Source organism: Neolamprologus brichardi, chromosome 3 (assembly GCF_056152115.1).
Source record: "Neolamprologus brichardi isolate AB-2024 chromosome 3, ASM5615211v1, whole genome shotgun sequence".
In the NCBI taxonomy this organism is placed as follows: Eukaryota; Metazoa; Chordata; class Actinopteri; order Cichliformes; family Cichlidae; genus Neolamprologus; species Neolamprologus brichardi.
The window spans coordinates 4,490,737-4,518,678 of NC_142106.1; the positions used below are offsets into that span (position 1 = coordinate 4,490,737).

The 27,942-nt window shown below is 41.8% G+C and overlaps 1 protein-coding gene across 2 annotated transcripts; it reads right to left on the reverse strand.

Moving 5' to 3' along the window:
- Nucleotides 1-304: 304 nt before the first annotated feature.
- LOC148103205 (uncharacterized) lies at nt 305-27,942 on the reverse strand. Of its 2 annotated transcripts, XM_087838554.1 has the most exons (7): nt 27,567-27,942; nt 24,452-24,784; nt 5,238-5,585; nt 3,283-3,615; nt 3,095-3,196; nt 495-827; nt 305-428 (listed from the first exon to the last, which is right to left on the reverse strand). In XM_087838554.1, the coding sequence occupies exons 1-7, from the start codon at nt 27,940-27,942 to the stop codon at nt 382-384; spliced, it is 1,872 nt and encodes a 623-aa protein (XP_087694680.1). In that variant the 3' UTR covers nt 305-381. The 2 variants fall into 2 exon arrangements, with proteins under 2 accessions (XP_087694680.1, XP_087694681.1); XM_087838555.1 differs by lacking the exons at nt 24,452-24,784; nt 27,567-27,942 and adding an exon at nt 7,128-7,607.

The window sequence follows — 27,942 nt, forward strand, 5'->3', positions numbered from 1 at the left end:
ATACACACAAAGCTTTAAATGACAACAAACAAAACCCCCAAATAAACAGTAAGGTAACACTAGACTATGTGTGCAACATAATGCATACAAAAGACACAAGAAAACCAAACGATAAGTGAAGTAAAACCTTTATTTAAAAGTGTTTAATTAAAGTGCAGAAAAAGCCCAAAAATGGCTTAAAAAGGTTAAACAACACAACTGTAAAGATGGTGAGAAACAGATGAGGAACGTCGAACAATAGCTGATCACACACATCAAAGACAGACTGAGGATGTGACTGGACTTAAAGTGAAACGTGTGTTCCTGTATTATCACGCTGTGACATTAAAACTCACTAAATGAACAAAAAGGCGAGTGGTGAGGGTAAAACTCAGAGTCCGATCAATGGAGCAGCTTCTGGTCCTGATGTCCCCTGTTTGATCCTGGACCTGCAGAGGAGACTTGAGACAGTCAGACACAATCACACAAGCCAGCAAACAAACAGACAAACCAACCTTTGACTTTGAGCTTCACGGTTTTCTTTCTGATGAAGGTTCCCTTCCTCCAGACCAAACACTTGTACTCTCCACTGTCTCTCTCTGTGGGCTGTTTCAGGGTCAGACTGAGGTCTCCAGTTTCCAGCAGGTCTTTGTTCATCACAGTTCGGTCTTTGTAAACCTCGTGCTGTTCTTCAAATTGGTTTGGGCCGTTTGTAAACACGTGAGCCTTCTGGAACGGCTCGTAACGTTCCCATATCACTTGAACTTCCCCCGACAGGTGTTTTGTTGTTTTGAAGGGCAGCTGGACAGACTCCACCCCCTCCTCCACCTCCACCTTCACTGGAATCACTGAAAGAACAGCAAACACAGACAGCAGCAGGTTTTCAGAGGTGTAGAGAAAACTGAAGGACGGAAGCAGACCACAGCACAGAAATTTGAAACTGCTGACAAAAGGTAAACATAAATTCAGTAAAATTGTAATTCACGTCGGCAGTAATGACACCCGGTGACGGGTGGTCACTAAAAATGATATTGAATTGCACGTTTAGCCGCATGTTCGCCTTAAATTGCTGGCTGTCTGAGTAGTGTCCAAAAAACGATGTGGGCTTTATGGATAATTGTGAATCTTTCTGGAGGAAACTTGGTCTTGTTAGAAGAGATGGCATCCATCCCACTCTGGATGGAGCAGCTCTCATTTCTTGATAAACCTAAATCCCAACAAATTATTGATCTTGTCTCTTGGCTCTTGATGGAGGCGGTCACACTTTCTCCTTCTTCCCTCATCTTTCCTGCTCAGCTTCTCATGTCTTTTGTATAGTCTCGCTTGGGAGGGCCCGATTGTGCTGTGGAGACGTTTGCTTCTGGATACTCGATGGTCGGTTGCGTCTCTTGATGGAGGACATTGAAGGACATCTACCAATTTGGAACTATGGTAACAGAGTTCAGGCTGATTGGAGCTGGCTTATAAAAGAACAAGAAGCAGATGAAGCTGTTTAAAATCCCACAAGGCTGGCCGACATGATAGACGATGGGCTGTGAGCACTCAGACTGTGTTTTTGGAACACATTATGGATAAGATCTTGAAGAAGAACAACAGGAATTAAGAGACCTGGTGACCAGTGATGGACGTTACACCAGCTGTAAAACTGGATGCAGTTTTTTCGCCCTAACCAAAACAACTACCATCTTCATCTCATGCGGCCCCCCTGGCACCAGCTGGATGCTCAAGGCAAAAGCTGACGGGAAAAACAAAACTCTCCTTTAGATAATAAGACTGTTTGTTGTGACTCTCTCTCCCCTCATTCAAGGCCGCCCACATTGAAGAAGATTGTTGACTTTAGCTTAACCGGGTGAAGGGACACTTTCTCTCGGTTGAACACAGAACACACACACATACGCATGTACACTGACGCACACCTACACTCACCCCCCCGATCACCCAGTTGGAGCTCAGTCTGGGGGGAGTTATTTTTTCTCCTCGTCTTTCCTCATGTTGTGCATTTTCCATTGTATACCTCTCTGACCTGTCCATGTGATGTTTGTGTAATGTATGTATGGTTGGAGGGTAAGATGGCGCTGATGAGGCTGGCAGCCTTAACCCGATTTCCCTCGGGGATGAATAAAGTATTAACGGTCTCATATTTTCTACCCACTGAGCAGCTAACAGTACTGTGACCTGTGTATACTGAACATTCATCTTTAACCCTTTTCCTGCTTTGACATGAAACTCTGGAACAATGAATGCTGACCTGGTTTGATCACATGTATTCTTTTATTTATAGATTTGGACAGAACTTGAAAAATGTAAGCCTGCATCATATGTGAGTTTAAAGTTAAAACTCCATCTTTGCTCTTCTTTTCCATAAATGTGAACCTACTGTCTGCTGCTGAATTAAATAGTACACATCTACGGTCCAACACTCATCTGATCAACACAGTCTACAAAGCTCTGAGAGAAATCCTGTCTGCTGCTCATATGAACCATCTCATATTTAACACCTTACTAAAATGTATTATCCACATCATTGTTTCAAACCACAAACTTGAACTGTTTAAATCGCATAACATTTAACTTGTGCCTGACCTCATTTTCTACCTTTTCCTTATAAAAACATCATCTTTGTCTTGTTGAGTAAAAATTTCAATCTCCATTCATATGAGTACTTTTCATTGAAGTGCAACTCACTAAGGCACCTTTAACCAAATATTGCAAACAATCTGTACCTCACTGATGTTCTTGAAAATTGTTATTATTACACTTCTTCTGGATTCCTTCATCTTGATAAAAAACCGCAGACAAGAGTCAAAGCAACAATGTTTTGGAGCATGATGGAGACACAAGTGTTAGACTGCGTCTCCATCATGCTCCTGATGTGTTCCTGACTCGTTCTTTGGTAACTAGTCTGCAGACATGTTGGATGAAGAGCAGAAGAACAGACAGACTGAGCTTATTTACTGTCAGCACATTTTTCCAAGTGAACAGAGGGTTTTGATTGAGTTCACTGATCAATGACTGAGTCTGAAGGAGGTTTTCTGACTTCTGCAACAAACCTGGAAGTTTCTCTTCAGCTCTGCTAACCATCGGCATTATGGGTAGTGTAGGAGGAGACACTCACCTGACACCAAATAATGACGGAATTGAAATAAAAGACCCGCAGAAACTACTAGAAGAAGAACAAGAAAAACCAGGAGAGCTGTGGCCCAGGACGGAAATGGTTCTGTTGAGAAACATGAAACAATATCAACATGACTGTTGAACCTCAATCTCCTGCACTGACCCCTGATGTTTTTCCACATCTCTGACCTTTGACCTGCAGCACTACTTTCTGTCTCAGGATGTCTTTGTCCCTGTGGATGGTGCAGATGTATCCTCCACTGTCTCTCTCTGTGGGGTATTTCAGGGTCAGACTGAGGTCTCCAGTTCTCAGCAGGTCTTTGTTCATCTTTGCGCGACCACAGTAAAGGTTGTCTACATTTTTAGGATGGTCACTTCTGTTTACATACAAATGGACCATAGTGAGTTCTTGGTCGGGGCAAGTCCACTCCACTGTGGCCTTTTCAGGCAGGTCAGGTGTTGTTTTGCAGGGCAGGATGACAGAGTCTGACCCTTCCTCCACCTTCACCTCCACCTGCTGATCTACGAGGAAAATGAACCATAATATCAGAAGCAGCAGCAGCCATGCTCATGGTAAAGAGAGAACTGACGTGCTCTGATCTCTGCTACCAGTAAAAATACATATTAATAATATATAAATATCATGATTCTCTCTCTTTTTGTTTAAAATGGTAACTAAACTGGACACTATAAAATCCATACAAATACTCTTCACAGTGCTACCTTTAGTAATCACTAACAAGCAACAGAACATGTGTGTAAATAAAGATAGAGACATACACTGTAGCTCAGGTGGCAGAGCAGGTAAGCCACTAATCAGAAGGTCAGTGGTTCGAGGCCAGGCTGCCCCGTTGGGCAAGATACTAACCCCATGTTTGCCTACTGGTGGTGGTCAGTGGCGACAGTGTCCGGCAGCCTCGCCTCTGTCAGTGCCCCCCAGGGTGGCTGTGGCTACAATGTAGCTGCCATCACCAGTGTGTTAATGGATGGATGATTGAATGTAGTGTAAAGCGCTTTGGGGTCCTTAGGGACTAATTAAAGTGCTATACAAATGCAGACCATTTACCATACACGATCATGATTGGTCATATGGGCTGTTCCATCAAGCTCAACCACTGTTGCTGATTGGCTTTGATTACCCACATTTCCTGACTCCAGTGGAGCCTGCACATCTGGATCCATGGCGTACATACACAGTACAGATGGCAGCACCACATTGTTCATCATCATGTCAAGGATCGCATCTCGGCCCTGCTCTGAAAACAGTTGGCCAGCCAGCATCTCCATTTCAACCCTCCATACGCTCCACATGGTGGTTCATGGGAACGGGAGATTTGTTCCATCAAATCAGCTCTACACCATCTCGGAGCATGTCACTGAAGAAGTCTTTAGGACCATACTCAGCAAAGTAGAGGGCATCGTCACCTCCAAGCCCCTGGTTATGTTTATGTCCTCTCAAACGTAGCTGATTTTGATTCAATCACTCCCGACATGTTGTTGATGCGGCGGCCTGATGCTGGTACGTTCAGGTCATCTACCCAGAAACGGAGCTCCTGGGCCATCATAGATGGAGGCGGTGCCAAGTTTTGGATCCACAACATTCAAAATTATCTGCCTTTCCTCCAGACGTGCCACAAGTGGCAGCTTGAGGCCGTTAAGGGAGCGTCACCAATTTCTCATGTTGGCCCTTCTATAACACCCCCTTACCACACTACCTCCACACTCACATTATGAATGCATAACCCTGCTTCCTGTTCAATAAATAAATAAACGAAAGCTACTTGATTGGAAGTGGATTCTTCTGGAATAAAGAACAGCTGGCAGCACTTTATCATCCTGTCATTCATAGTTCCAGAGGTCAAGTTTATCTTCTTAAAATGACATCCTCTGTTACATGTTGCACATCAGTCTCTATTAGACCTGTGAGCTGCAGGTTTTCTTGCGTATACAGGATGTAAAACCGTCTGAATCAAATCATCCAGATTTAGTAGAAACACCAAAAAATCTACCTGTGAGATTTTGATGTTTGCAGACTGGTTACATCTGGAAAATGTTAATGCCATTTTCCAGTTTTCAGCAAAAGAAATTCCTTTTCTATCAACCTTTAATTTGACATTTTTCTTTTGTTTGTTTGGGTTTCTTACCTTTGACATGCAGCTGTACGTCGGTCAGTTTCAGTTCTGCCCTTTCATTTCTGATGGAGCAGGTGTAGTTGCCACTATCAGTCATTTGGGGTTTTCTCAGAGTGAGGCTGAAGTCTAAAGTGTCCAGAGCATCAGGCCTCATTGATGTGCGCCCTCTGTAACGCTGGTTTTGTCCTGTTACATCATCTGTTTCCTCTCGTCTCACGTGGACAGATTTGGGGTCGAGATCATTGCGAGTCCACAGCACTGTGGGGTTCGTAAGTATAAGACCTGTGTACTGACAGGGCAGCAGGACAGACTTTGCCCCCTCATACACCTCCACCACCACAGCCAGGACATGCTGGGAAACTGGAAGGAGACACAAGCACACACAACAAAAAACACTAATCACCTGTATGCTGTGGATTTTTCTAGTGGTTCTTATCGTGGGGAAAGTGGTTTCAGAAGCCACGTTTTCTGCTAAGTACTCAAACATGGATTCTTCCCATCCAACAAAAACTAACTCGAAGGATGCTTAAAAAACATCAAAGAAAACTTTGATGCACGTCTGAAAAACACGGAAGTGAAACGTTCTGAGACTAGTCTCTGTTAGGAATGAAGTGCTTTTAATCCTTGACTGTAATCTGCAAACGATGAACGTGTTAATAAACAAGCATTATTAAAGAAAAGGCGTCATCGACTTTGAAGACGGATGGTTTTGTTTCATTTTCATTTTTTTTTAAATATTGTTTTTTGTAAATTTACTCCCTTCAAGTAATCATAAGGACATCTATAAAAGAAATTTAGTTAGTTAATTTTTAACCATAACAACAACACACACACACAAACACAGGTAACCGAGTGGACAGGATATAACAGGGGTGACTAAACCAAAGGGAACGTGCATTTTGATTTGCTTTCATGTGTCGGGCTTAGAAAAGAAGGAAGTTCTCATTAAGCAGATGAAACATTTTTCATGACAGTTTTTTCAACCCCATGAAATAAAAATAACAACCATAATAACAGCTGTTAAAAACAGTTTGAGAAACGTAATAAAGCTTTTACGAACATACTGATTTCATGAAGTGACACTTCTGCAGCTGTACCACCTGACCTCGACGTCTAAACACACTTTTACATGGACACCTTTACTGACGTTTGTCCTGGTACCACCAGCATATATAATACTTCTTAAATATAGTAACAATATTATAATGCATTAATATTTCCTAGTTTTCACATTTGTTCTATCTCCTGACATGAAATGAACACCAACCGTACAAAGATATCAGTTTGTACAGTAACAGTCACAGTGAGACATTCTGATGTATGAAAAACAAAAACAGGGGTGACGATCTTACTGTGGACCTTACTGTAAGTCATGTGACCAGAGGACCAGGGAGGGGACCTGTTCAGGGGGATTTCTATAAGGGGGCAATTCAGGACACAAGTTATTCTGAGACTAAGCATTAAAAATGTACAAACACACAGAGTAACATCTGGTGTTGAATAAAAAAAGAGAAAAATGTCTATTTGTTGTTTTAGGATTGTTATAACTTTATTAATCAGTGAACTTGAACATAGATGATTGTGCACGTGGCGTTATTGTGAACAAAAACCATTTTTGACACATTAAAGTGCTTTCTATGGTAAACGGGGCTTTTAATATTGTGAGACAAGCTTTTAGTTTTTATACAAAGTACTTTTATTTCTGCCGTGAATCACACGCACACGAGCACTGACGCACTTCTTAACAAGCAGATATCAGGATGATGAGCTCAGCTGTCACGGGGAGACCCGCCCCACATGAAGCCCGCATGTAGGGACCACAGTAACTACACAGAGGGGCTTCATGCAGTCAGCTCGTGTTACACACTGTGTGTGTGTCAGTCTGCGTGTGTGCTTTCTTACCGAGGACCTGCAGCACGAGCCGCAGCAGCATCTTCCTCTCCGCTGAAAGTCCCGTTAACTCTGAGGAACAGGCGCACGCAGCTCGATCACAGCACCGCTGACACACTGAACAAAGTTTCCTCCTCTGAAGTTAGACAGAGACACCTCACAACTTCCTGTCAGAGCCTTCAAAATAAAATCCTTCTGCAGAACTCTAAACATGAAAGTGAGGAGAAGCAGCAGGGAGCACAGACACTGCAGACAGCGAGCTGCTTTCAGGAACACGTGGTTGATCCACGTGGTTATATTAATGTAAGCTGACCTAATTACAGTTTTAGTTTTGCAAAACTGACAGTAAGTTTAGAAGCTGTATAGATGATGGCTGTGTGTGTGTGTGTGTGTGAAATAATAAAAACGAATAAATAATTAAATAAAAAGAAAAAGTATTAATATAATAATATGATCAACTGTCCTCACTGTTATTTCATAGTTTGAGTTTGGACCCCCAAAAAGGTCATGCCTAAAATTCTGACTTTAACTAAATTAATTACAGGGAAATTTTCCATGTATTTTGTTACATAAATACACTGTAAAATGTTACATTTATCATAATCTGGTCAAATTAAATGTAGTTGATTGGTATTCATGCAGGTTATACCGAACACGGTTTACTTAATGGTTAATTAAGTGAATAAACAAGCCTGTGATTGCTGTATTTCTGCACAGTGTTCATAGTTCGTGTCATTGTGAGTTTGGTATTTGATTTATCTCCTGTTTTAGTTTTATTGTCAGAGTTTCTTAGTTTTACTTTTACTTTGATTCGTTGGGTTTCCGGTTTCCTGCCCTCCTGTGCGCCCTAATTTCATGTCAGGTATTCTCTGCTGTTGTAACCTTTTATTTTGGTAGTTATGTCTACTGTGTGCTGTTTCTGGTGTTGCTTTCTCTTCTTCTCATATTGAAGAGTTTTCAGTTACTGTGCACAAATGTACTCCATTTGTGTATAGGGGGTTTTCACATACTTCACTGAAGAGGTATGTGCCATCCTGCATAGACCTGATCCCCCTCTTCTGGCCCTCGCATGTAACATTTTCTAGATTTTCCCTGTTTGTTATCAGATGGATACTCAGTAGGTGAGGCCATAAATAAATGTCCCGTAGAGCTATTCATGAACCCAGGAAACAAAGAGAGAAAAGAACAGATTGGAGATCAGAGCTGAACACACACTTTTTTAAAAGCATGCAGGAGCCGTGAGGACGAGCACAGATTCATTCATTCATATCTGCTCTGTAATCTGAACTCTCTCTCTTTCTAATCTCATGTCTGAAGGTGAGAAGGACACCGTCTCCCTAACAGAAAAGCTTCTCCACCCACACAGCTGAAGAAGATATTTACAGTGTGTACAATGGCATCACTCTTCCACACACAGACAATCACTTGTTGATGCAGCGTGGTCCAGCTGGGAGTAAGGAGGTAGGAAAGCTGAGCCAGTGTTCCCGCTTTAAAGAAGGCACCTTCAGCCAATCACTGACTCCACCCACAACTCAGCATAGTGACAAATACTCAGCACAGGCTAAACAGCACCACCCTCAGGCCAACATGGAGAAAAACATTCACACTGAAACAAGACAAATGATGATCTGGGCTCCAAACATTCATATCCAACACATGTAAAGCCTTCAAACGTCATCTGCTAATGTTTCTGTTTATTCTATGATTATTTTAAAATGAGCTCACAGCCACCTGTCGTCCTGCTGAGCTCCACCAAGGGGCCACTTTAAGGACCTGTCAGATTATCTTATTAGTCAATCGTTATCTTATCATTTTACAATTCTCTTTAAACTTTCAGCCGTTTAACTTCAGTGATCCTCAGAATGTCTTTGATATCCAGGAGTTTTACCCACGTCCAGTGAAAAATGACGATCAAATGAAAAAATCCACTTTTTCTTCTTTGACTCAGTTCCTGAAGAGGGTCTCATATCTGCCAGACTCCCAGAAACTCAGTGTGTTCAAGAGTGAGCTGACAGTCAGAGTCCCTTCAGTCTCAGCGTGATCCAACCATATTTGTGTGAACAGCATCACAGAGGATTCAGCTGCTTTAAATGGGACAGTGTGAGTAAATAACAGGGACTAGAAAGAGAGAGCAGAGTTCTCCTCAGTAACACCAGGATACCTGACCCGTCTGAGTCTCGCTTCCCTGCCTCCATCATTTAGTGACGGCCAAATCTACCATGTCTGTGCCGAGCGCTTTGGTCAGGGCCAAACCTTGTGTCACCATGGCAACTACACCATGACAGCATCCAGAGAGACTTGTGAGCCCACGACTACATTAGATGTTTGCTCTGCTGAATCCAGCCAGCCCCTACCTGCCTTTAGTCATATGGGATAAAACGGTAGGGCCAGAGGTGGGAAGTAACTAAGTACAAATACTCTGTTACTGTACTTAAGTAGGATTTTCAGGCATCTGTACTTTCTACTCCTTACATGTTCAAACAGGCTGGTTACTTTAGGTTTAACACATTTGAGGGGAGTTATTATTTCATCAGTGCGAGCTTCAAACATCAAAGTGATTTGAGCCTAAACAGAAACACATGAAAGGAAATCCTGTTCATTTATTAATCACATAAAAAGAGACCAAAGAGTCAAACTGTGAGTCACAGTCAGGGCTTAAAGTGGGCCATGTTTTTATTTGATATGTTTTTGGGACAACACCTGAACGCCTGCAGGTGTCTGGAAGTTGTGTTAGCGCTACTTTAGCATCTAGCTAGCCCTGCTGAAGAGCAGCGAGCATAAAGGGACGAACGTTTTTGAAGTGTCAGCTAATTTCAAATGCAGCGTTTCTATCAGCTCAACAAACATCAGCAAACACACAAACTGTTTGTGTGCAGTTTGTCTCACAGTGTGTTGCAGCTAAAGGTCCAGCTGCTGTATTTCACAGGGAGAGAAAAGAAAGAAAAGCTGCTGTAGGAGAGGAAGCCAAGCTTTGGCATCGCTCTGAAAACTATCGCTGATCCTTTTACTCGCTGGCTTTCAAATAAAAGCTGAAATGAAATTTGTGGCGTTTGCAGGATCGAATCAATCACACAGGATCAGGGGATAAGACAGCAGAGCAGCTGATTTTACACCTGAAGATAAAACTGTAATGTTAGAAACATATGAAGATATTACACACACAATACAGACTGCAGCTCAGACAGCTGCTGGACAGATGTGTGTGTGTGTGTGTGTGTGTGAGTGTGTGTGTGTGTGTGTGTGTGTGTGTGTGTGAGTGTGTGTGTGTGTGTGTGTGTGTGAGTGTGTGTGTGTGTGTGTGTGTGTGTGAGTGTGTGTGTGTGTGTGTGTGTGTGTGTGTGTGTGTGTGTGTGTGTGTGTGTGTGAGTACTTTAACTCCTTTATTTCACACAGACAGCTTCAGCATTTGTTCTGCTTTCTCTGCTTTTATTTGAATGTGACAGAAAAACACGACTAGAATTTCCACAAACGTGTTTACAGGCTGACTTTAATGTGTTTCTGCACATGCTTGTCCTCTGGTCATGTGATCATGTGGTTTGTAGGAACGCTCCTCTTCCTCAGAGGATCCACCTGTGCTTCCTCTCCTCTCTCCTCCACCTGTTACAGTGAGGGAACGTCCTCCATGATGGAGGAGCTGCTGGAAAGTGCTGAGAGTTTCCTCCAGAGTGAGACCTCTGTCACAGTTCAGAGGATCTACGGCAGCAGAGACCTTCATGGACACTAAAAGTCTCAAACACACAACAACAACATCACACTGACTCCACTCTGACATCACTGATCAATAATCAAAGAACACACAGATCAAACTGATTGATCAGCCATCAGAGGAGTCGGATCAATGGAGCTGCTTCTGTTCCTGATGTCCCCTGTTTGATCCTGGACCTGAACTCTCCCTGCAGAGGAGACACAACACAGTCAGACACACACACACGCGCACACACACACACACACACACACACACACACACACACACACACACACACACAAGTGACGGGTTTTCAAGGTGATAATTGCTCCACTAACAGTGAGACATGGATTCTTTTTTATTCATTGTTGTTGGATTTTTATTGTTGTAGCCCTGGCTATATAAGTAGCTCATTATTTAAATTTGTTCATTAAAATTGATAGTTAGCTGCAAATGTTTAATGTGTTCAAGAATGTATACAAATGCCTGCAAAGTATGTGATGTGTGTCAGTTAAATGCACAACCTTTTTATTTGTATTTTGAGGTTCATGTCATTATTTTTGATATGGTATTGATATGTACTACAGCTCCAGTGAACCCTGAAGTAGTCTCAGGTAGAGGGGTGGGAGTAAGTGGGGAGCCGTGTGCTGCAGGAAGCGGGAGAGACGAGAGCTGAACAGCGTCGAGTGAACGCAGAGTTCATAGAAGGCGACAGACGTATTTTCGGGTTGACGGATAGTTAACTGGAGTCGAGAACTGTTGTACCCTACTGTGAGGTAAATGTGAATTTTGTCTGACACTTGTACCCAATGTTATTATGTAAAACGGGCTCACTGCTAACCGCGATTAGCCGCTAGCACAACTGCTAACACAGCCGCTAGCGTAGCCGAGCATATTCGCTAAGCTCTTGTTCTGCTCTGTTTTATTTATTAAGCTAATGCTAAGATTGAATGTTATGGCATGTGAACTGGCATTTAGCGGGGTTGTGTGATTCAGTAGGAGGAGACGGACGTCTTGCTGGCGTGTCAGAGAGGTCCCTTCTGCTGGTGTGCTGAAGTTATGTGTTCACGTGGGAGCGCGTGGAAAGGACGACTGTGAGTGCTGCTGCCGCGGCCTGCTGGTAGCCATGACCCAGTTTCCCCGCTATCCCCTTGAACTGCCTGGAGGTGTGAGTACTGTTGTTTGCACGTGCTTTTTATTTTTACTGCTTGGCAACAAGTGAAGCGGCCATATTGTTTTAGGTCCCAACGCACCCGAGCCACGACTCAGGCCTGCAACGAGGGGCTTGCTAGCAGAAAGACTGTAGCACTTGAGGTGTGTGTGTGTTTGGTGAGAGTGCGTGTGGGCCCACAATATTATTTGATTATTTTGTTTCTGTGGAGGTAGATACCTCACCATTGTTTAACAAACTTTATTGATTTTACTTATTTTCTTTTGTGTTGTTAATTAAGCATTCACTAAAGTGGAGTTAATGTTATAATTGACCTGCTTGTGTGTGGTTTGTTTCCATATAGTTTAGTTTTATTGCATATTTAATACCATAAGCATTAAAAAGGGAGTATCAGTAGGAAAGTAACAACAGGAACCCAGCGCCCCTCTCAATAGAACGTGGGACGGGTGTTACATTGTGCTGGCTTGTTTCCCCTGATGCGTGTGAGGCTGTGAGTCAGCTGAAGATTGTTTACTCCCGTGAGGAGCTGCTACAACTTAACGTCTCGTATGGTGGTAAAGACCTTACTTCATGTATGCCGCATTTTATACGGAGAGATTTTAACAGAACAAGTGACAAAAGGAAAAGAAAAAGAAAAAAAAAAAAAAAAAAAAAAGAGGGAGACTCAGAGGTGAAATCCATGTTGAAAAAGCTAACAATATAATTATAAGTTGCATCTATAGGACACCAGGTTCATGCCTTGAGACATTCAATGAAAAACTTGCTGCTATGTTTAGCAACCTAAATGATAAAAAAGTGCAAATAATTTGTGGTGATTTTAATATAGATTTGCTAAACCCAAATGGACATCAGAAAACAACAGATTTCATAAATACAATGTATAGTAACTCCCTTTTCCCTGTAATTATAAAACCAAGTAGAATAACAATTGATACAGCTACATTGATAGATAATATATTCACAAATAAAACTGACCATGAAATAGTAGGTGGACTTCTTATAACTGATATAAGCGATCATCTTCCTGTTTTTGCAATTTTTCAAAATTATTTTGGGATTAAAACTAAACAAAAGAATCAAATATTTGATATGATACGACTTAGAACAACAAGAGCCATTGCTGCCCTCCAGGTGGACTTAAAGGAACACAATTGGAATGAGGTTTTTGCAAATGAAGATTCAAATAGTGCATATGATGCATTCTTATCAACTGTAATTTCACTATATGAAAAACATTGTCCTTTAATGAAAATCACTAGAAAGCATCACAGATCAAATAAGCCATGGATCACAAAGGGGATAGAAGATGCATGTAAAAAGAAAAATAATCTATATAAGAGATTCATAAAACAGAGGACAAAAGATGCTGAAATAAAGTACAAGTTATATAAAAATAGATTAGTAAATATTATAAGAACAAGTAAGAAAGAATATTACCACAAATTATTGGAGCAAAGTAGAAGTAACACACAAGAAACATGGAGGATATTAAATAGTATAATCAAAAAGGGCTCAAAAAATAAGAATTATCCAGATTATTTTAAAAAAGATAAAGATATTGTGCTTGATAAAACTAAAGACATTGCAAATGAATTTAATGATTTCTTTGTAAATGTTGGCTTTAATTTAGCAAAAGAAATTCCAGAGTCAAGAAATAATAACGACCTAAATAAACATATTACTCAGAATGTGTCCTCCATGTTTATTGGTGCTGTAACTCATAGAGAAATAATTAACATTGTGAAGACATTTAAAAATAAAAAGTCCACTGACTGTTTTGGTATTGACATGATATTAGTTAAAAGTATTATAGAATATATAGTGCAACCTTTCGCATACATTTGTAATCTGTCCTTTCAAACTGGTGTATTTCCCTCACAAATGAAAATAGCAAAAGTTATTCCAATCCATAAAAACGGAGAGAGAAGTCAGTTTACCAATTATAGGCCAATATCACTGCTCCCACAGTTCTCAAAAATTTTAGAAAAGTTATTTGTTAATAGACTTGATAAATATATTGAGAAGCATAATCTCCTAAGTGATAACCAATATGGCTTTAGAGTGAAAAGGTCCACTTCGATGGCAGTGATGGAACTTGTAGAAGGGATATCTAATGCTATAGATAATAAGGAATATACTGTTGGTGTTTTTATAGACTTAAAAAAGGCGTTTGATACGATTGATCATTCTATATTAATGAATAAACTAGAGAGATATGGCATAAGAGGGTTAGCATACAAGTGGATGAAAAGTTACCTGGATGACAGATATCAATATGTCGAATTCAATAATGTAAAATCTAAGCAGTTGAAGGTAACTTGTGGTGTTCCTCAGGGCTCTGTGCTGGGCCCTAAATTATTTATATTATACATAAATGACATATGTAGCATTTCCAAACTGTTAAAATGTGTATTGTTTGCTGATGATACCACTCTGTATTGCTCTGGTAAAAACCTAGAACAGCTTCTGACTACAGCGGAAAAGGAGTTAAATATATTAAAAAACTGGTTTGATGTAAATAAGTTATCATTAAATATAAAGAAAACAAAATTGCTTATTTTTGGCACTAGACAAATGAAAAATGTATCTAAAATCAGGGTTAATGGAATTGAAATTGAAAGAGTGTACGAAAATAAATTTCTTGGAGTGATAATTGATGATAAGCTGAGTTGGAAGTCTCATATAAACCATGTGAAAACAAAAATGTCAAAAACCATTGCTATTCTCTATAAAACAAAGCATGTCCTGAACAAAAAATCATTATACACACTCTATTGTACTCTGTTGCTTCCATATATGACTTACTGTCTGGAGATATGGGGTAATGCATATAAAACGAACACTCTTCCTATTTTCAAGTTGCAAAAAAGAGCTATAAGAATTATAAACCAATCAAACTATATAGAACCAACTAACATTTTGTTCATTAATCTGAATACCCTGAAATTTTATGATTTAGTTGAATATAAAATGGCACAGATAATGTATAAAGCACAAAATAACTTGCTTTGCCCCAGTACTCAGAAGCTGTTCAAAGTCAGAGAGAGTCAATATGACTTAAGGGGAACAGATTTCTTTAAAAAAAACAAGATAAGGACAAATATAAAGCAGAGATGTGTTTCTGTTAGAGGAGTTAACCTGTGGAATAGTTATGACAGTGATTTAAAAAGGTGTAGTTCATTTTCCTTGTTTAAAAATATGTTTAAAAATAGAGTATTAGAAAAATATATATATCAAGAATGAAAAGAGCAAAAAAAAAAACCAAAAACCAAAAACAGAAAACCTCTTGATTCTTTTGCTTTGATGTAGTTACTTACTAAGGTGGTGGTGTTTTTTCTTGTTTGTTTGTTTGTTTGTTTTGTTTTTGCTTTGTTTGCCTTCTCTCACCCCAACCGGTCGCAGCAGATGGCCGCCCCTCCCTGAGCCGGGTTCTGCCGGAGGTTTCTTCCTGTTAAAAGGGAGTTTTTCCTTCCCACTGTCGCCAAAGTGCTGCTCATAGGGGGTCATATGATTGTTGGGCTTTTCTCTCTGTATCTATGAAGCGCCTTGAGGCGACATTTGTTGTGATTTGGCGCTATATAAATGAAATTGAATTGAATTGAATTTTATTATTTGCTTCGAGCCCTGTGTACAGGAGCTGCATGCTAAAAGATCTTTTGTTAAAAGGGTTGGCGTAATAAGCAAATGCTTCAGCCAATACCTTTTGATTAGCCTTGTCTCATGCTTTCTTGCTTTGTGGTAAATCTTTGTTCTGTCTTCACTGAGATATTTGAATGCTAATCAATAAACATATCAATCACAATCACAATCACAAGTTTCCTGGCAGAATACGATCCCGTGCGGAGGCCGACACCATCCTTATCCACATGGGCACAAACCAGATTCCAAACAGCGCTCCCACTTCCTCAAACTGGACTTTGTGTGTCTTTGTGAGGCTGTGAAACAAGCCCACCGTAGTGTTTGTATCTCCAGCCCCACTCCCACCTGTGGCCGTGGGGCGTTTGGGTCCTGCTCGGCCTCCACACCTGGCTCTCCTCTGTGTGTGACTCCCACAGCCTGGGCTTTAGAGACAACTTCAATGTTTTCTGGGACAGGAGGCATCTTTCTGCAGCAGATGGGCTCCACTTCAACCAATCAGGAGCCAGATCCTCTCTGCTAACATATCATATGGAGTCCAGCAGGAAACACTCCATCAAGTACCTGTCCACACCTGCCCACACCTGCTGACCGCTCCGTCACTGACTGACGTCCCCCAGGTCCTAGTCCCTACCATCTCAGTTCCACTGTAAACACTAATACATGTTCAGCTGGACTCGGAGCCTCTGGAGACATTTTGGATGTTCCAGTCATGATAACTAACAGGACAGTTTGTGCAAGGTGGAGAAAATCTGCTGCATCATCCCATTGATGAAGCATTCAGCTCCACCCTACAGTTTCTCTGCTGCCTCCATCCACCTTGGTTCACTTTGCTCTTCTTAATGTTGGAGCTCTGAATAGTCAGGCTTTTATTCTGAAGGATTTTACAACTTCCCATCAGCTTGATTTGATGTTTTGAACAGAAACAGGATGAAATCTGGAGAGGACTGTCTAGTCTGTGAACTCTGACCCCACATATGATTGTTTCAGTCAGCCCAGAGAAAGTGGCTGGGTGGGTGGAGCTTTGGCTTCAAATGCTCCCCTATTAAGGTGGATGAAGGGTGTAGTTTGGAGGTGCTGCTTGTTAAAGAGTGAAACAGCTCCTATCTGTGCAGGTATCTCCACCCTCCTAAGACTCCATCAGAGTTGGAGCTGAACTCTCAGATGTTTCCTGCTCCATGGTTCTTATGTGTGATCACATGATCTGAGCTGCTGATTTTAAGATCCATGTTGATGATCTCACTGACTCATTTGAGTTCCTCAGTGCAGTAAATTCATTGGTTTCAAACAGCTGGGACTGTGTGAGGTCCTGAGGACTGACACTCAGGTGCAGCTCAGGATTTATCAGAGGAGAGCTGCATGATTACAAACTGAACTGTGAGGATCAGCTGACTGTACATGAACATGATTCAGCATCAGATCTGATCACTTACACACTCTGATAACATCTCCCCCTCTCTGTGCAAATACATGAACACTGCTAGAAGCAACAAGCACATCAGGATCAATCACATTTTGATTGCTTTTTGTGTTCCATTGAGAACAATCTGCAGTAAAGTGTGCGTCACAGACCTGATTTATTTCAACACTTTACTCCAAACTTTGAAAGTGAAACTCCTACAAACACATATGAAATAATCCAGCCACAGAAACTGTCCACAGCTTTCAGTCTCCACATTTCCTGTGAAGCTCTGCAGGAAACCCTGACAGCAGCTTTTTAGCTCCAAAGCAGGTTTAGCTGTGGTGCAGAGTGTTAGTGACTCTGCCCGTGGACACAGTTATTTCTGCAGGTCACCTTGTTACAGGTGCATTTGGAGGAGATTCCCTTTCAGAGCACTCAAAGCTTTGTGGCAGGGAGTTTACTGCAGACTGCAGCATGTTTAATACCAAGCATGATGTGAGCCTGATGTGGCTGATAGCTGCTTCTAGCAGTCTTCATGTATGTGGAACGAGAGGGGAGATGTTATCAGGACCAGTTGGACGTCTCAAAGCTGTGAGCGCAGTGCTGAAACTTTGGCTCTGTCCTGTAGCTCTTCACTCAGTCCTCACCCTGAGTGTTTAGAGCCCAGCCACACATATTCCTGCTCCTCAGGAATTCTGGGATTTGGAGGAAACACAGCTAAACTGACCTGAAGCTAAGGGGGAGGAGCCACAATACAAGCTGCATCCAGCCAATGGGTGCACTGTTGAGCCACGGATGTGCAGAGGGTCACATGTTTAGTCCCATTTGTAGAAATGTGTCCATAATGAAGACAAATGCAGTCACACAGCTCTGCAACAGCACAAATCACTTTGATGGAGTTTGTTTGTGCTGCTCTCAGATCTGTACAACACTGACATGTGTGTCAACATGCTGCAGACTCACAAAGATGTGCCGTGTTAGCTTCATGTGTCCATCTGACACTATATTATAGTGACTTGAAGAAATCCCTGCAGCATCACATGCAGAACAAACAGAGGCCACGTGTGGCACAGTTCCTGTAACGGGATGAATCCGTGGATGTGTCGGGATCTGACGCTGAATCGTGTTGCTGTTCTTTTCCACATGGTACAGGTCAGCTGTTCCACACAGATTTCAGCTTTCTAGAAGAGTTAGTCTGGAATAAAGCAGCTCTCCTCTGGACCAATCCTGCCTCCAGCTGAGCCGTCACACATTCACACACAGTCCCAGCAGTTTGTAGCACAGCAGTGATCCTTCTATCAGAAACATGCTGCTTCTCCTTCATCCTCCTCTCATTGATCTGAATCAGCTGTTTTCACAGAGAAACGCTGCACAAATCCTTCACTCCACTATTTCTGTCAGCAGATGACTCGCTCTATCATGGCTGCTGCTCCTTTTTCACACACTCATTTGTGCTTTGAATCCAATCTGTTTCTCATCATCACCATGAACAGGCTGCTCATCAATCAGCACATTAGCTGTAGATCAGCTGCACACTGATGAAGATGCTCAGACAGACGGGCTGGGCACACAGAGGACTTTATGATCTGTTCTTAAATTCAGTCCAACATGGATCATTTCTGCTCACAGTCCAATCATCTCTGGAAACTTGTGCTTCCATGGCACACGGTGCGCTGGGCTGCTTCAACAAATAGCACTACACCTCTGGTTTTCAGCTTCACCTCTCCATCGCTCTCCCCGTGGCTACAGTACAAGTGAGCTGACACATCCATCAGTGGAGACTGTGGGCCAGTAAGGAGCAGCAGCTGCCTGCAACATGGGCTTTACATTGCAAACAGCCACAAGTCTGGGCCTAACCACGCCTTTGACTTCTTCTTCATTTCCATGAGATTTACATTTCAGGGAGTTCCCCTGGAAAAAGAGCCATTTTGAAAGCTGTTTGCTGACTTCATCAATAATCTGCTTCAATCATCCAGATGAGAATCCTGAGAATGGAGCAGCCCTGATAGCAGCTCATAGGATCACAGTGTTTTTCATTCAGCTGATTGATTTCACAGGTTAGGAGGTGAACCATCTAACTGTGCTCCTCCTTCCACCTTTGGACCACTCATTTAGTGACAGCCAGGATTTGACAATCAGCTGTGACACAGGAAAACATGAGGTGGGAAACTCTGGAGAAGATCTGCTTTTCTCTACAGGGAGGCTCGCACATCTGATCTGCTCACGATCACTCAACTCACTTCAACAACATGCTGACTCAGTCATTTCTGCACGTTTCCTCATGTTACAGCCCTGACTTCAGTTCAGCTGAGGAGGAGATGAGGGAGGAGAGAGCAGTGGTGGAAGAAGAGGAGGAGAAGATCCAAAGAGGAGGCAGGGGGAGAGGCTCAGGAACAGTTAGCATCAGAGACTTTGAGCCATCATGGACTCCCACTCCTTCCATCCAGCCCTGTGTGGATCAGCAGCTCCAAAATGTCTGCTCACTCATGTTCTTACTGTCTGTGCTCTTCTTTCATTTCACTCATTATATATGAACTGCTCCTAAATCACACTGGATATGGATTTTCTGTCCATCCACACTAATTCTCTTCATTCTCACCTGATTGTTTGGATGCTCTTTGATAGCACATTGAAAATCCTCACAGTGACTTCTATTGCCACACTGACTGGACAAATACAAAGTTGAAGGCTTCATGTGTTTGGCACAAATAATACTTTGGTAGGTCTGAATTGTGTTTTGAACCATCTCTCAGGACCAAAGTCTTTTTGCTTCATTCAAAAAGAGCTGAAGGCTTTTTCCCTCACAGTTTGTCCTTTGATATTATTGGATGATGGACTGTGGAAAACACAAATGTGCACTTCTTAATGGCTCATATGTGCTGTGAAAGAGCTCTTTGTGATCCTGAAGCTTTTCAATAGTTTTTCTTTGGCTGTTTGTAAAGTTTTCTGTGTGAACTCTCAGGAATCTGGAGCAGTCTAATAGAAGTCTACTGGGGTATAGAGGGAGGAGCTTCTGTCAGACTCTTTCTGATGAGGAACTGAAGCCGCTCTCATGGTCTCATCAAATCCATCAGACTGAGAAAAACTGTCATGTGACCTCTCAGAACAAACAGCCTGTTAGTTTCCTGCTGCCTCCATCACTCACTTTCATTCACTCTCAATCACACCAACATGTTAAAGCAGCGCTATAGCTCACCTGGCTGAGCAGGTGGGCTGAAGGCGGGGCTTACTACAGGTGCCTGTGTGTCCCTCACTCTCTCCCCACTTTCCTGTCTACTCTCTGCACCTATATAATAAAGGCAAACATGCCTCCAATAGAAATCTTTGCAAACACAAAGTCCCACAGCAGCCCCGTGTTCTCCGGCTAAAATGAGAGTTTTTGTCAGTGGAGTCTGGTGGCTTTAACAACACAAACATTACAGCTGCGCTCAAATATCACAAAGAGCTGTGACAGCAGAGAAACACATGAAAATCCTCCAAAGATCATCTAGAAATAGAAATCTGTCCACTGTGGGACGTGTGAGGCTGACATTAATATGTCTTAAAGTGGGAGATGAAGAAATGCTTCCAGGGCCCAAATCATGGAGACAAACATCAATCCACACTTCACTTTGTTTCCTGTCTCTAAAGTGGGAATATTTCAGTGTGATGAACAAACGGCCTCCAACAAATAAAGCTCATTTCCTTTTCCTGTCTTTTCTCCAGCGGCCTCAGCTTCTTCCTCTTTCCCCTGTCTTCTTCTGCAGACGCTCCTCTGTAGCTTCAAGCTCTTTCTCTTTACAAGGAGAGCTACAAACCTTTGCATCCAGCCACAAACACCCCATGGGCTCCTCTGGATCATCACACTCAGCATTTTCACAATAAAAGCCTCATATTTATGGCTGCTCCACCCTGACATGTGACAACATCCAAATGACTGGATCAAAGTGTTTGAATGATCTCAGCAGCTTTAAAACTATTGATATTTATACATTTACACTGATTTGGACTAAACTAACAAAACTATTGATTTGATCCAAACTCAAATCATGCCAGAGGCTTTTATTTTGAAGTTAGGATCATTTTAATGGTCTTCTTAGTCTGTTCATTTAAACACACAGTTGCTCCGCCTGACATTTTTGGCTTTTAGATCAAAACATCAAAGAATTTATTTTATTTGAATGAACTGAAAATAGATTCAAACTAAAAGCTTTTAGAGAATAAACTCCTACATGACCTCTGACCTTTGACCTGTATCTACAGCACTGACCTCTGACTTTCAGCTCCACTTGTTTCTTCAGCAGGATGTTTCCCTCCCTGCTGTAGACGGTGCAGGTGTAGGTCCTTGTGTCTCCATCTGTGGGGTATTTCAGGGTCAGACTGAGGTCTCCAGTTTTCAGCAGGTCTTCATTCATCTTCGTTCGGTCTCTGTAATCCTGGTGCTGTTTTTCAGGATGGTCAGAGCCGTTCTCATACACGTGGACGTTTGTGTCAAAATTATTCCTCCACTCCACTTTAGCGTCTTCAGGCAGGTGAAGTGTGGTGTTTAAGGGCAGCTGGACAGACTCCACCCCTGAATCCACCTCCACCTGGGGGACTGAGAGGACAACAAAGCACAACATGAGCTTGGATGGAGACATTTGTGTTGACTCTAACAGGCTGAATGCTGCTGCTTCACTGGGAGCTCACTGTTAGATAGAAAGTGGTCAGTGTGAAGAGGAGACGCAGCAGAAAGATGAAGACTGACAGGAAGAAAGCAGTGAACAGACTGTTGGAGCTGCTGTTAGTGGGACAGGACTTTATTCAGTCTCTGAGGACCAGATTTGACTTGATGAAGCAGAGAAACACAGTCTGAGTGTTTCTGTCACACTCACTTCATCACACAGCTCAGTTTGACAACATTTGGAAGAATTTGATAGAAGCGTTCCTTTAGTAAAAGCACCAAGAAAACACCATGAAAACACCTCACTACACACAAAACTGCAGTACTGGCAAATTGTACATAAAGTATGAAAAGTCAAAGTACTTATTGTGCAGAACAATGTTCCCATCAGTGTTCTATGGATCAATATTACTGCTGCACATGTTTAAGGCTGAGCTCATTTCAAATCCTTTCTATTGTGTTGAATCTGCAGTAATGCATCATATTCTATAAAATCATATGTTTGTAGTGGCTGTCCTGTGAGGACCACGTATCTCTAAATAAACAGCTGTTAATGAGCTCACAAACACAGGCCTACAGCTGGATTTGAAAAAGTCCATTCAATAGAAAATCAACAATCACAGCTGGATTCAAAGGCTTGAGCTCTGTGTGACATGGTTACCTGTCAGTATCTACAGGGGGATTCAAATATGAAGGAAACATGAAGGTGGTGCATTAGAAAAACTGCTGCTTTCAAGTGCAGAGCAACAAACTGTTTGAACTGATCCAACTTTATTAACACAGACAAAGATTTGTGCATCAGCTGCTGTTTGCTGCTATAGATATAATCCAGCTGATGTGGGAGAACTACATGTGACACTTTGATGCAGCCATGAATCTGACTGATTTCTTTCCATTTTCAAAGGTTGATGCATCAGTTAAAGTCCTTAAAAAGCTCAGAAATAAAGAAAAAGGTTGGTTAAAGCAAAGAGAGGCACTGGCAGCATTGAAGACACTAAACAAGAGAAACAGATCAGAGAACATCAGACTGAATAAGTGGAATAAAGTGAAACAGAGAACTAACGCTCCCTAAGAATGGAGCTGTCAGAGGAAGAGAGCAGCAAACTGAAAGTCTCTGTTAGCTGCAGAGCTCTGAAACTTCTCACAGCTTTGGATGATAACATGGAGAAAGGATGTGGAGATGTTCACACTTCTGCTAGAAATCATCTTCTAGTTATTGTGACTCAGATATGACTGATTATAGATGAGGACCAAAGAAGGTTTTTACTGAGATTTGAGCTGACTTAGCTTAGCCTGTGTTTTAGCCACATGCTAAACAAACACATGTTCAGAAACTAGAAGATGTTACCTTTCAGATGAAGTCTCACACATGAACTTTGCTCCTACAGTTCATCTGCTGAAGCTTTTACATTTGGCTGGAAATCAAATAAAAACCAAAACAGCCACAAACATCAGACATGCTAACACTGTAACATTATTGGATGGAGCCCACTGAAACTTAACCACCATCATGAGTCTAACCTCTGACCTTCGACCTGTATCTACAGCACTGACCTCTGACTTTCAGCTCCACTTGTTTCTCCATCAGGATGTTTCCCTCCCTGCTGTAGACGGTGCAGGTGTAGGTGGAGGTGTCTCCATCTGTGGGGTGTTTCAGGGTCAGACTGAGGTCTCCAGGTTCCAGTAAGTTTCTCTTCATCTTTGTTCGGTTCTTGTATTTATCGTCCTGTTCTTCAGGCTGGTCAGAGCCGTTCTCATACACGTGGACCTTCCTGTTGTTTGCATCCTTCCACTCCACTTCAGCATCTTTAGGCAGACAAACTGTGGTTTTGCAGATCAGCTGGACAGACTCCACACCTGAATTTACCTCCACCCAGGTGACTGAGAGGACAACAAAGCACAACATGAGCTGTAGTGAAGTTACTAATGTTCTCCTTATGACCTGTTACAGTGGACTTGTCCTTGTACTGTGTCCTTGTCCTGTTAGACCTCAGTGTAGACCACAACATTTTACTACAAACACTAGAACACACCAGAGTTATTAAAGGAAATTCACTGCAGTGGTTTGAATCACATCTGATAGATTCCAGTTTGTTCATTTAATGAGGAGTTTTCTTCACATAGAAAACTTAGGCATGGACTTCCACAGAAAGGTCACCATTTCTGCTGACATTATACTTGGTTTTCTACAACACAATGTAAAGTTATTATATATTATTCACGTTTCTGTTCAGTTGTATTGGTTGTTTTCATTGTAACTTCTGCTGCCCTCCGCTGGTCTCTCTTGTAAAAGAGATTTTAATCCCAGTGAGACTTTTACGTGCATAAATAAAGTACACATGCAGCCTCTGTGTCAGATCAATGCAGTGAAGCACACACACTGTTTAGTAAAGTCATGTTGTGGAGCTGTTTCACTGATCAATGACTGAGTCTGAAGGAGGTTTTCTGACTTTTGGAACAAACCTGGAAGTTTCTCTTCAGCTCTCTGTATCAGCTGTTTGTAACTCTTTCAGCTTCTGGAACAAGTTTGTGTGAGCCACAGTCAAGGAGCCACCAGAGGACACCTGCTGACCATCGGCATTATGGGTAGTGTAGTAGGAGACACTCACCTGACATGAAATACTGTCGGAAATGAAATAAAAGACCTCCAGAAACCACAAGAAGAACCAGGAGAACCAGGAGAGCTGTGGCCCAGGATGGAAATGGTTCTGTGGAGAAACATAAAACAATATCAACATGACTGCTGAACATTGACCTCAATTTCCTCCATTAACACCTGGTGTTTTTCTACATCTCTGACCTTTGACCTGCAGAACTACTTTGTGTCTCAGGATGTCTTTGTCCCTGTAGATGGTGCAGATGTATCCTCCACCGTCTCTCTCTGTGGGGTGTTTCAGGGTCAGACTGAGGTCTCCAGTTCTCAGCAGGTCTTCGTTCATCTTTGTTCGGTCTCTGTAAAAACTGTCCTGGTCATCCAGGTGGTTACTTTTGTTTGGATACACATGAACCACCATCAGTTCAGGGTCAGAGTGAGTCCACTCCACTCTGGTGTCCTGAGGCAGGTCAGCTGTAGTTTTGCAGGGCAGAATGACAGACTCTGAGCCTTCCTCCACCTCCACCTCCACCTGATGGTCTGAGAGCACAGTAAACCACAGTATCAGGTGTAGAAGCAGCAGCAGTCACACTGATGGTAACTGAAGCACGGCTGAGTATCTACACAGCAAATCTCTGGAGTTAAATATCCTGGACTTGGGCATAAAAGTGCACAAGAGTTACATTCTGGGAGTTTATTTTTCACCTTATACTACAGTCAGTGTTGGGGAGTACTCTAAAGCGGTGTAATATTTAGGTGTTCATTCACTGGGTGCTAAGGAGTCTAATTCAACACATTGCTGGTGTTGTTTGTCTGTCGACCGTTACCGCGCCTATCTGTGTTTCTTTCTTGGACTCCGACATGTAGGAGGTAAAAATACTTTATTTACTTTGGGATTTTCTGAGAGTGTAGTGATGTTATTTGTATATATTTGGTTACATGCATGCATAAGTAAAATATAAAGTTAACTAACTAGCACTACATGTGTTTTCTGTATGTTATGCTGATTTGGAGATAGCAGCTAGGCTAACGCTAGTCAAAAGTTAGCTAACTAACTTATCTTACTGTATTTTAAGATACACATTTCACGTTGTCAATGAAAACGTTTATTTCTTTTTCTTATTTTTAACACTAACGTTTAATTTAACGTTAGCTAACTACAGTGATATTCTGTTTAGACTCATGGTAATGGCCGTATTTAACCAAAGAGAGGTGCAGCCTGCACTGATGAGATGTTGAGGTACCATTAACATCAGTTAGTTAGTCCTGCTGCACACTGAGATTTGCACACAACCCTGTCTCCAGAACTGAGAAGACAAGGACACAGCAAACATGCGGTCACATTGTCTGCTAAACCTAGCCTAGCTAAATAAATTTGAAGCAATATTTAGTGTGGACAGGCTAAATCAATGTTAGAAAGTGTTTATGGATTAAGTTATACACAGTTCACATAAAGTTACCATAAACAACCTCTTCTTCTTCTGTTGTGTTTCATAGTAGTAAAGGTATTTTTTTCCGTAGGTGGCCAAGATGTTGATAAAAGTAAAACACAGAGAGACAAAGAAATATGCAAAATTGGAAGAAGTCAGCTTCACAGATTTTGTGAGAGCAGGTAAGTTATGGTTTGTACTAATGTTGTTATTAACTGAGTGATGATTTTACTTCAGTGCAGCAGAAGTTTCTCATACCAGAAAATGCAGCACTGAAAGTCACAGATGAGCAGGGTATAGAGGTGGATGAGGATGTCTTTCCTGAACTTGCATCAGTCAAAGAGTTTTGTCATCTATACAGCTGAAGGTAAGTAAATATATGCTGGGATAGATTTTGAAGGATTTGATTTGTACAGTTACTCCTAAATAAACATTTTTAATTTGTCTAATATCCTGTGGTAACAATCACAAAACGCTGCTTTCATGGCTCAACAGTAAGTTGGATTTATCACATGCATTTCAGACATCCTGGAAACACAATCATCCAAGAAGCTGCGTGACTGCTCAGACCTAACACACTATGTGACACTCACACCTTGTGGTATGTAAATTGTATATTACCATAATAAAATACAAAATAACCATCTGTTCTCCTGGGAGAAAGTATAATTTAATCAAAGCGTGCAGTTTACTGGCCCTGTGTGCGTAAATGGTATATTTGTTGTGTTGTGTTTTTGATTGTATATACCTTATATTCTAATATTTATGTTTGTCACCCTCAGATTTGACTGTCCTGAAGCAACATGTGGAAGAGCCCTCCTCTCCAAGTCTAACAGATACATTGTCTGTCTCAACCACCAGCAGTCAGAGCAGTGACACAAGTGATGCCGGACTTCAAACGGTTCAGCCTCTATTGGACAGCATACATGAAAGAAATGTAGATACAGTACTTAATTGACTTATACTTGACTCTTTAGTTGCCATTGAGCTATAGTCAAAATCTCTACCGTTGGCCAAATTCATATTGTTTCTATCTATAGCCCTATAAGCGTAAAAACTATAATCTCTATCAAAAAAGGAAAGTTTGGAGTCTAACCTTAGAAGTAGAGAGGGTGTCTGGGACCTTTTGCTTTTACTCTTGAATGGTTTCATAAAATATTCACTGGATCTTTCTCTGGGACAGCTAGTCCACTGAAAAAGATGCTTTCTATTTAGTTTTTTACAAATGTCTCTCAAATGAGTAGATGCTTTGTTTGTGTATAATGAACTTACAGGAAAGTCTAGTCTATCGAAACTATTTCAAGTGTTTCTGTCAGGCAGCAGCTGTCTGAGATGATGGTTGATAAATGTAACAGATAAAAACTTAATCAGAACAATATCACAGTATAAACATCAGTCCTACAGTTTTATGCCATTAACTCTGCAGTCCCCTCGCTGTTATCTGAACCCCGCTATGATTTACACTACATATCCTAAAACAGCAGCTATTAACCTGAGAGTCTCAGTGACATCAGGACCAGCTGGATGAAACATGATGAACCATCTCTGCTCTGTCTGCGTTTCATAGCAGCTCCTCCAGTCTGAGTCTGTACAACATCAGGACACTTCCTGCTGCTCTGTGAGCTGCAGTTAGAGAGCTCATGTTCTCCACTGTGTACAGTGTGTAAATGTTGTGAGTGGAAACCTGCACATGCAGTAAAGACTGCAGCTGTTGTAGCAGAGACATCCTGTTTCCACTGAGGTTAGCTCTGAGCTACATGTTGCTGCTGCTTTTTCAGGTTAGTCACAACAATTTACAAAACGTTCCCTTCAGTTTGACCTCTTACTCTGAGATGTCACATAGATAACAGGCTCCATGTGGAGTCTCTAACCCACCCAGAGTTCTGACTGACCTTTGACCTGCAGCTGTATATCTCCCAGTCTCAGTTCTTCTCTCTTATCGCTGATGGAGCAGGTGTAGGTGCCACTGTCAGTCTTTGTTGGTTTTCTCAGAGTGAGGCTGAAGTCTGAAGTGTCCAGAGCATCAGACCTCATCGATGTGCGCCCGCTGTAATGCTGGTTTTGCCCTGTAAGATCGTCTCCTCCTTCTCGTCGTAGATGGACAGATTTGGGATCAAGATCAGAGCGAGTCCACATCACTGTGAGGTCATCAGGTATTAAACCTGAGTACTGACAGGGAAGCAGGACAGATCTTTCCCCCTCATTCACCTCCACCACAGCCAGGGCATGCTGGGAAACTGAGGACACATAAACACAAATTAACTGCAT

Bases quoted from the DNA above. Each gene is read 5' to 3' on its own strand.
- LOC148103205 (XM_087838554.1), bottom strand. From the start codon at position 27,942: ATGCAGTTAATTTGTGTTTATGTGTCCTCAGTTTCCCAGCATGCCCTG. The intron at 3,197-3,282 runs GTCAGAGATGTG...GTTTCTCAACAG, and splicing joins AGTAGTGCTGCAGGTCAAAG to AACCATTTCCGTCCTGGGCC. The intron at 429-494 runs GTTGGTTTGTCT...TCTCCTCTGCAG, and splicing joins CGTGAAGCTCAAAGTCAAAG to GTCCAGGATCAAACAGGGGA.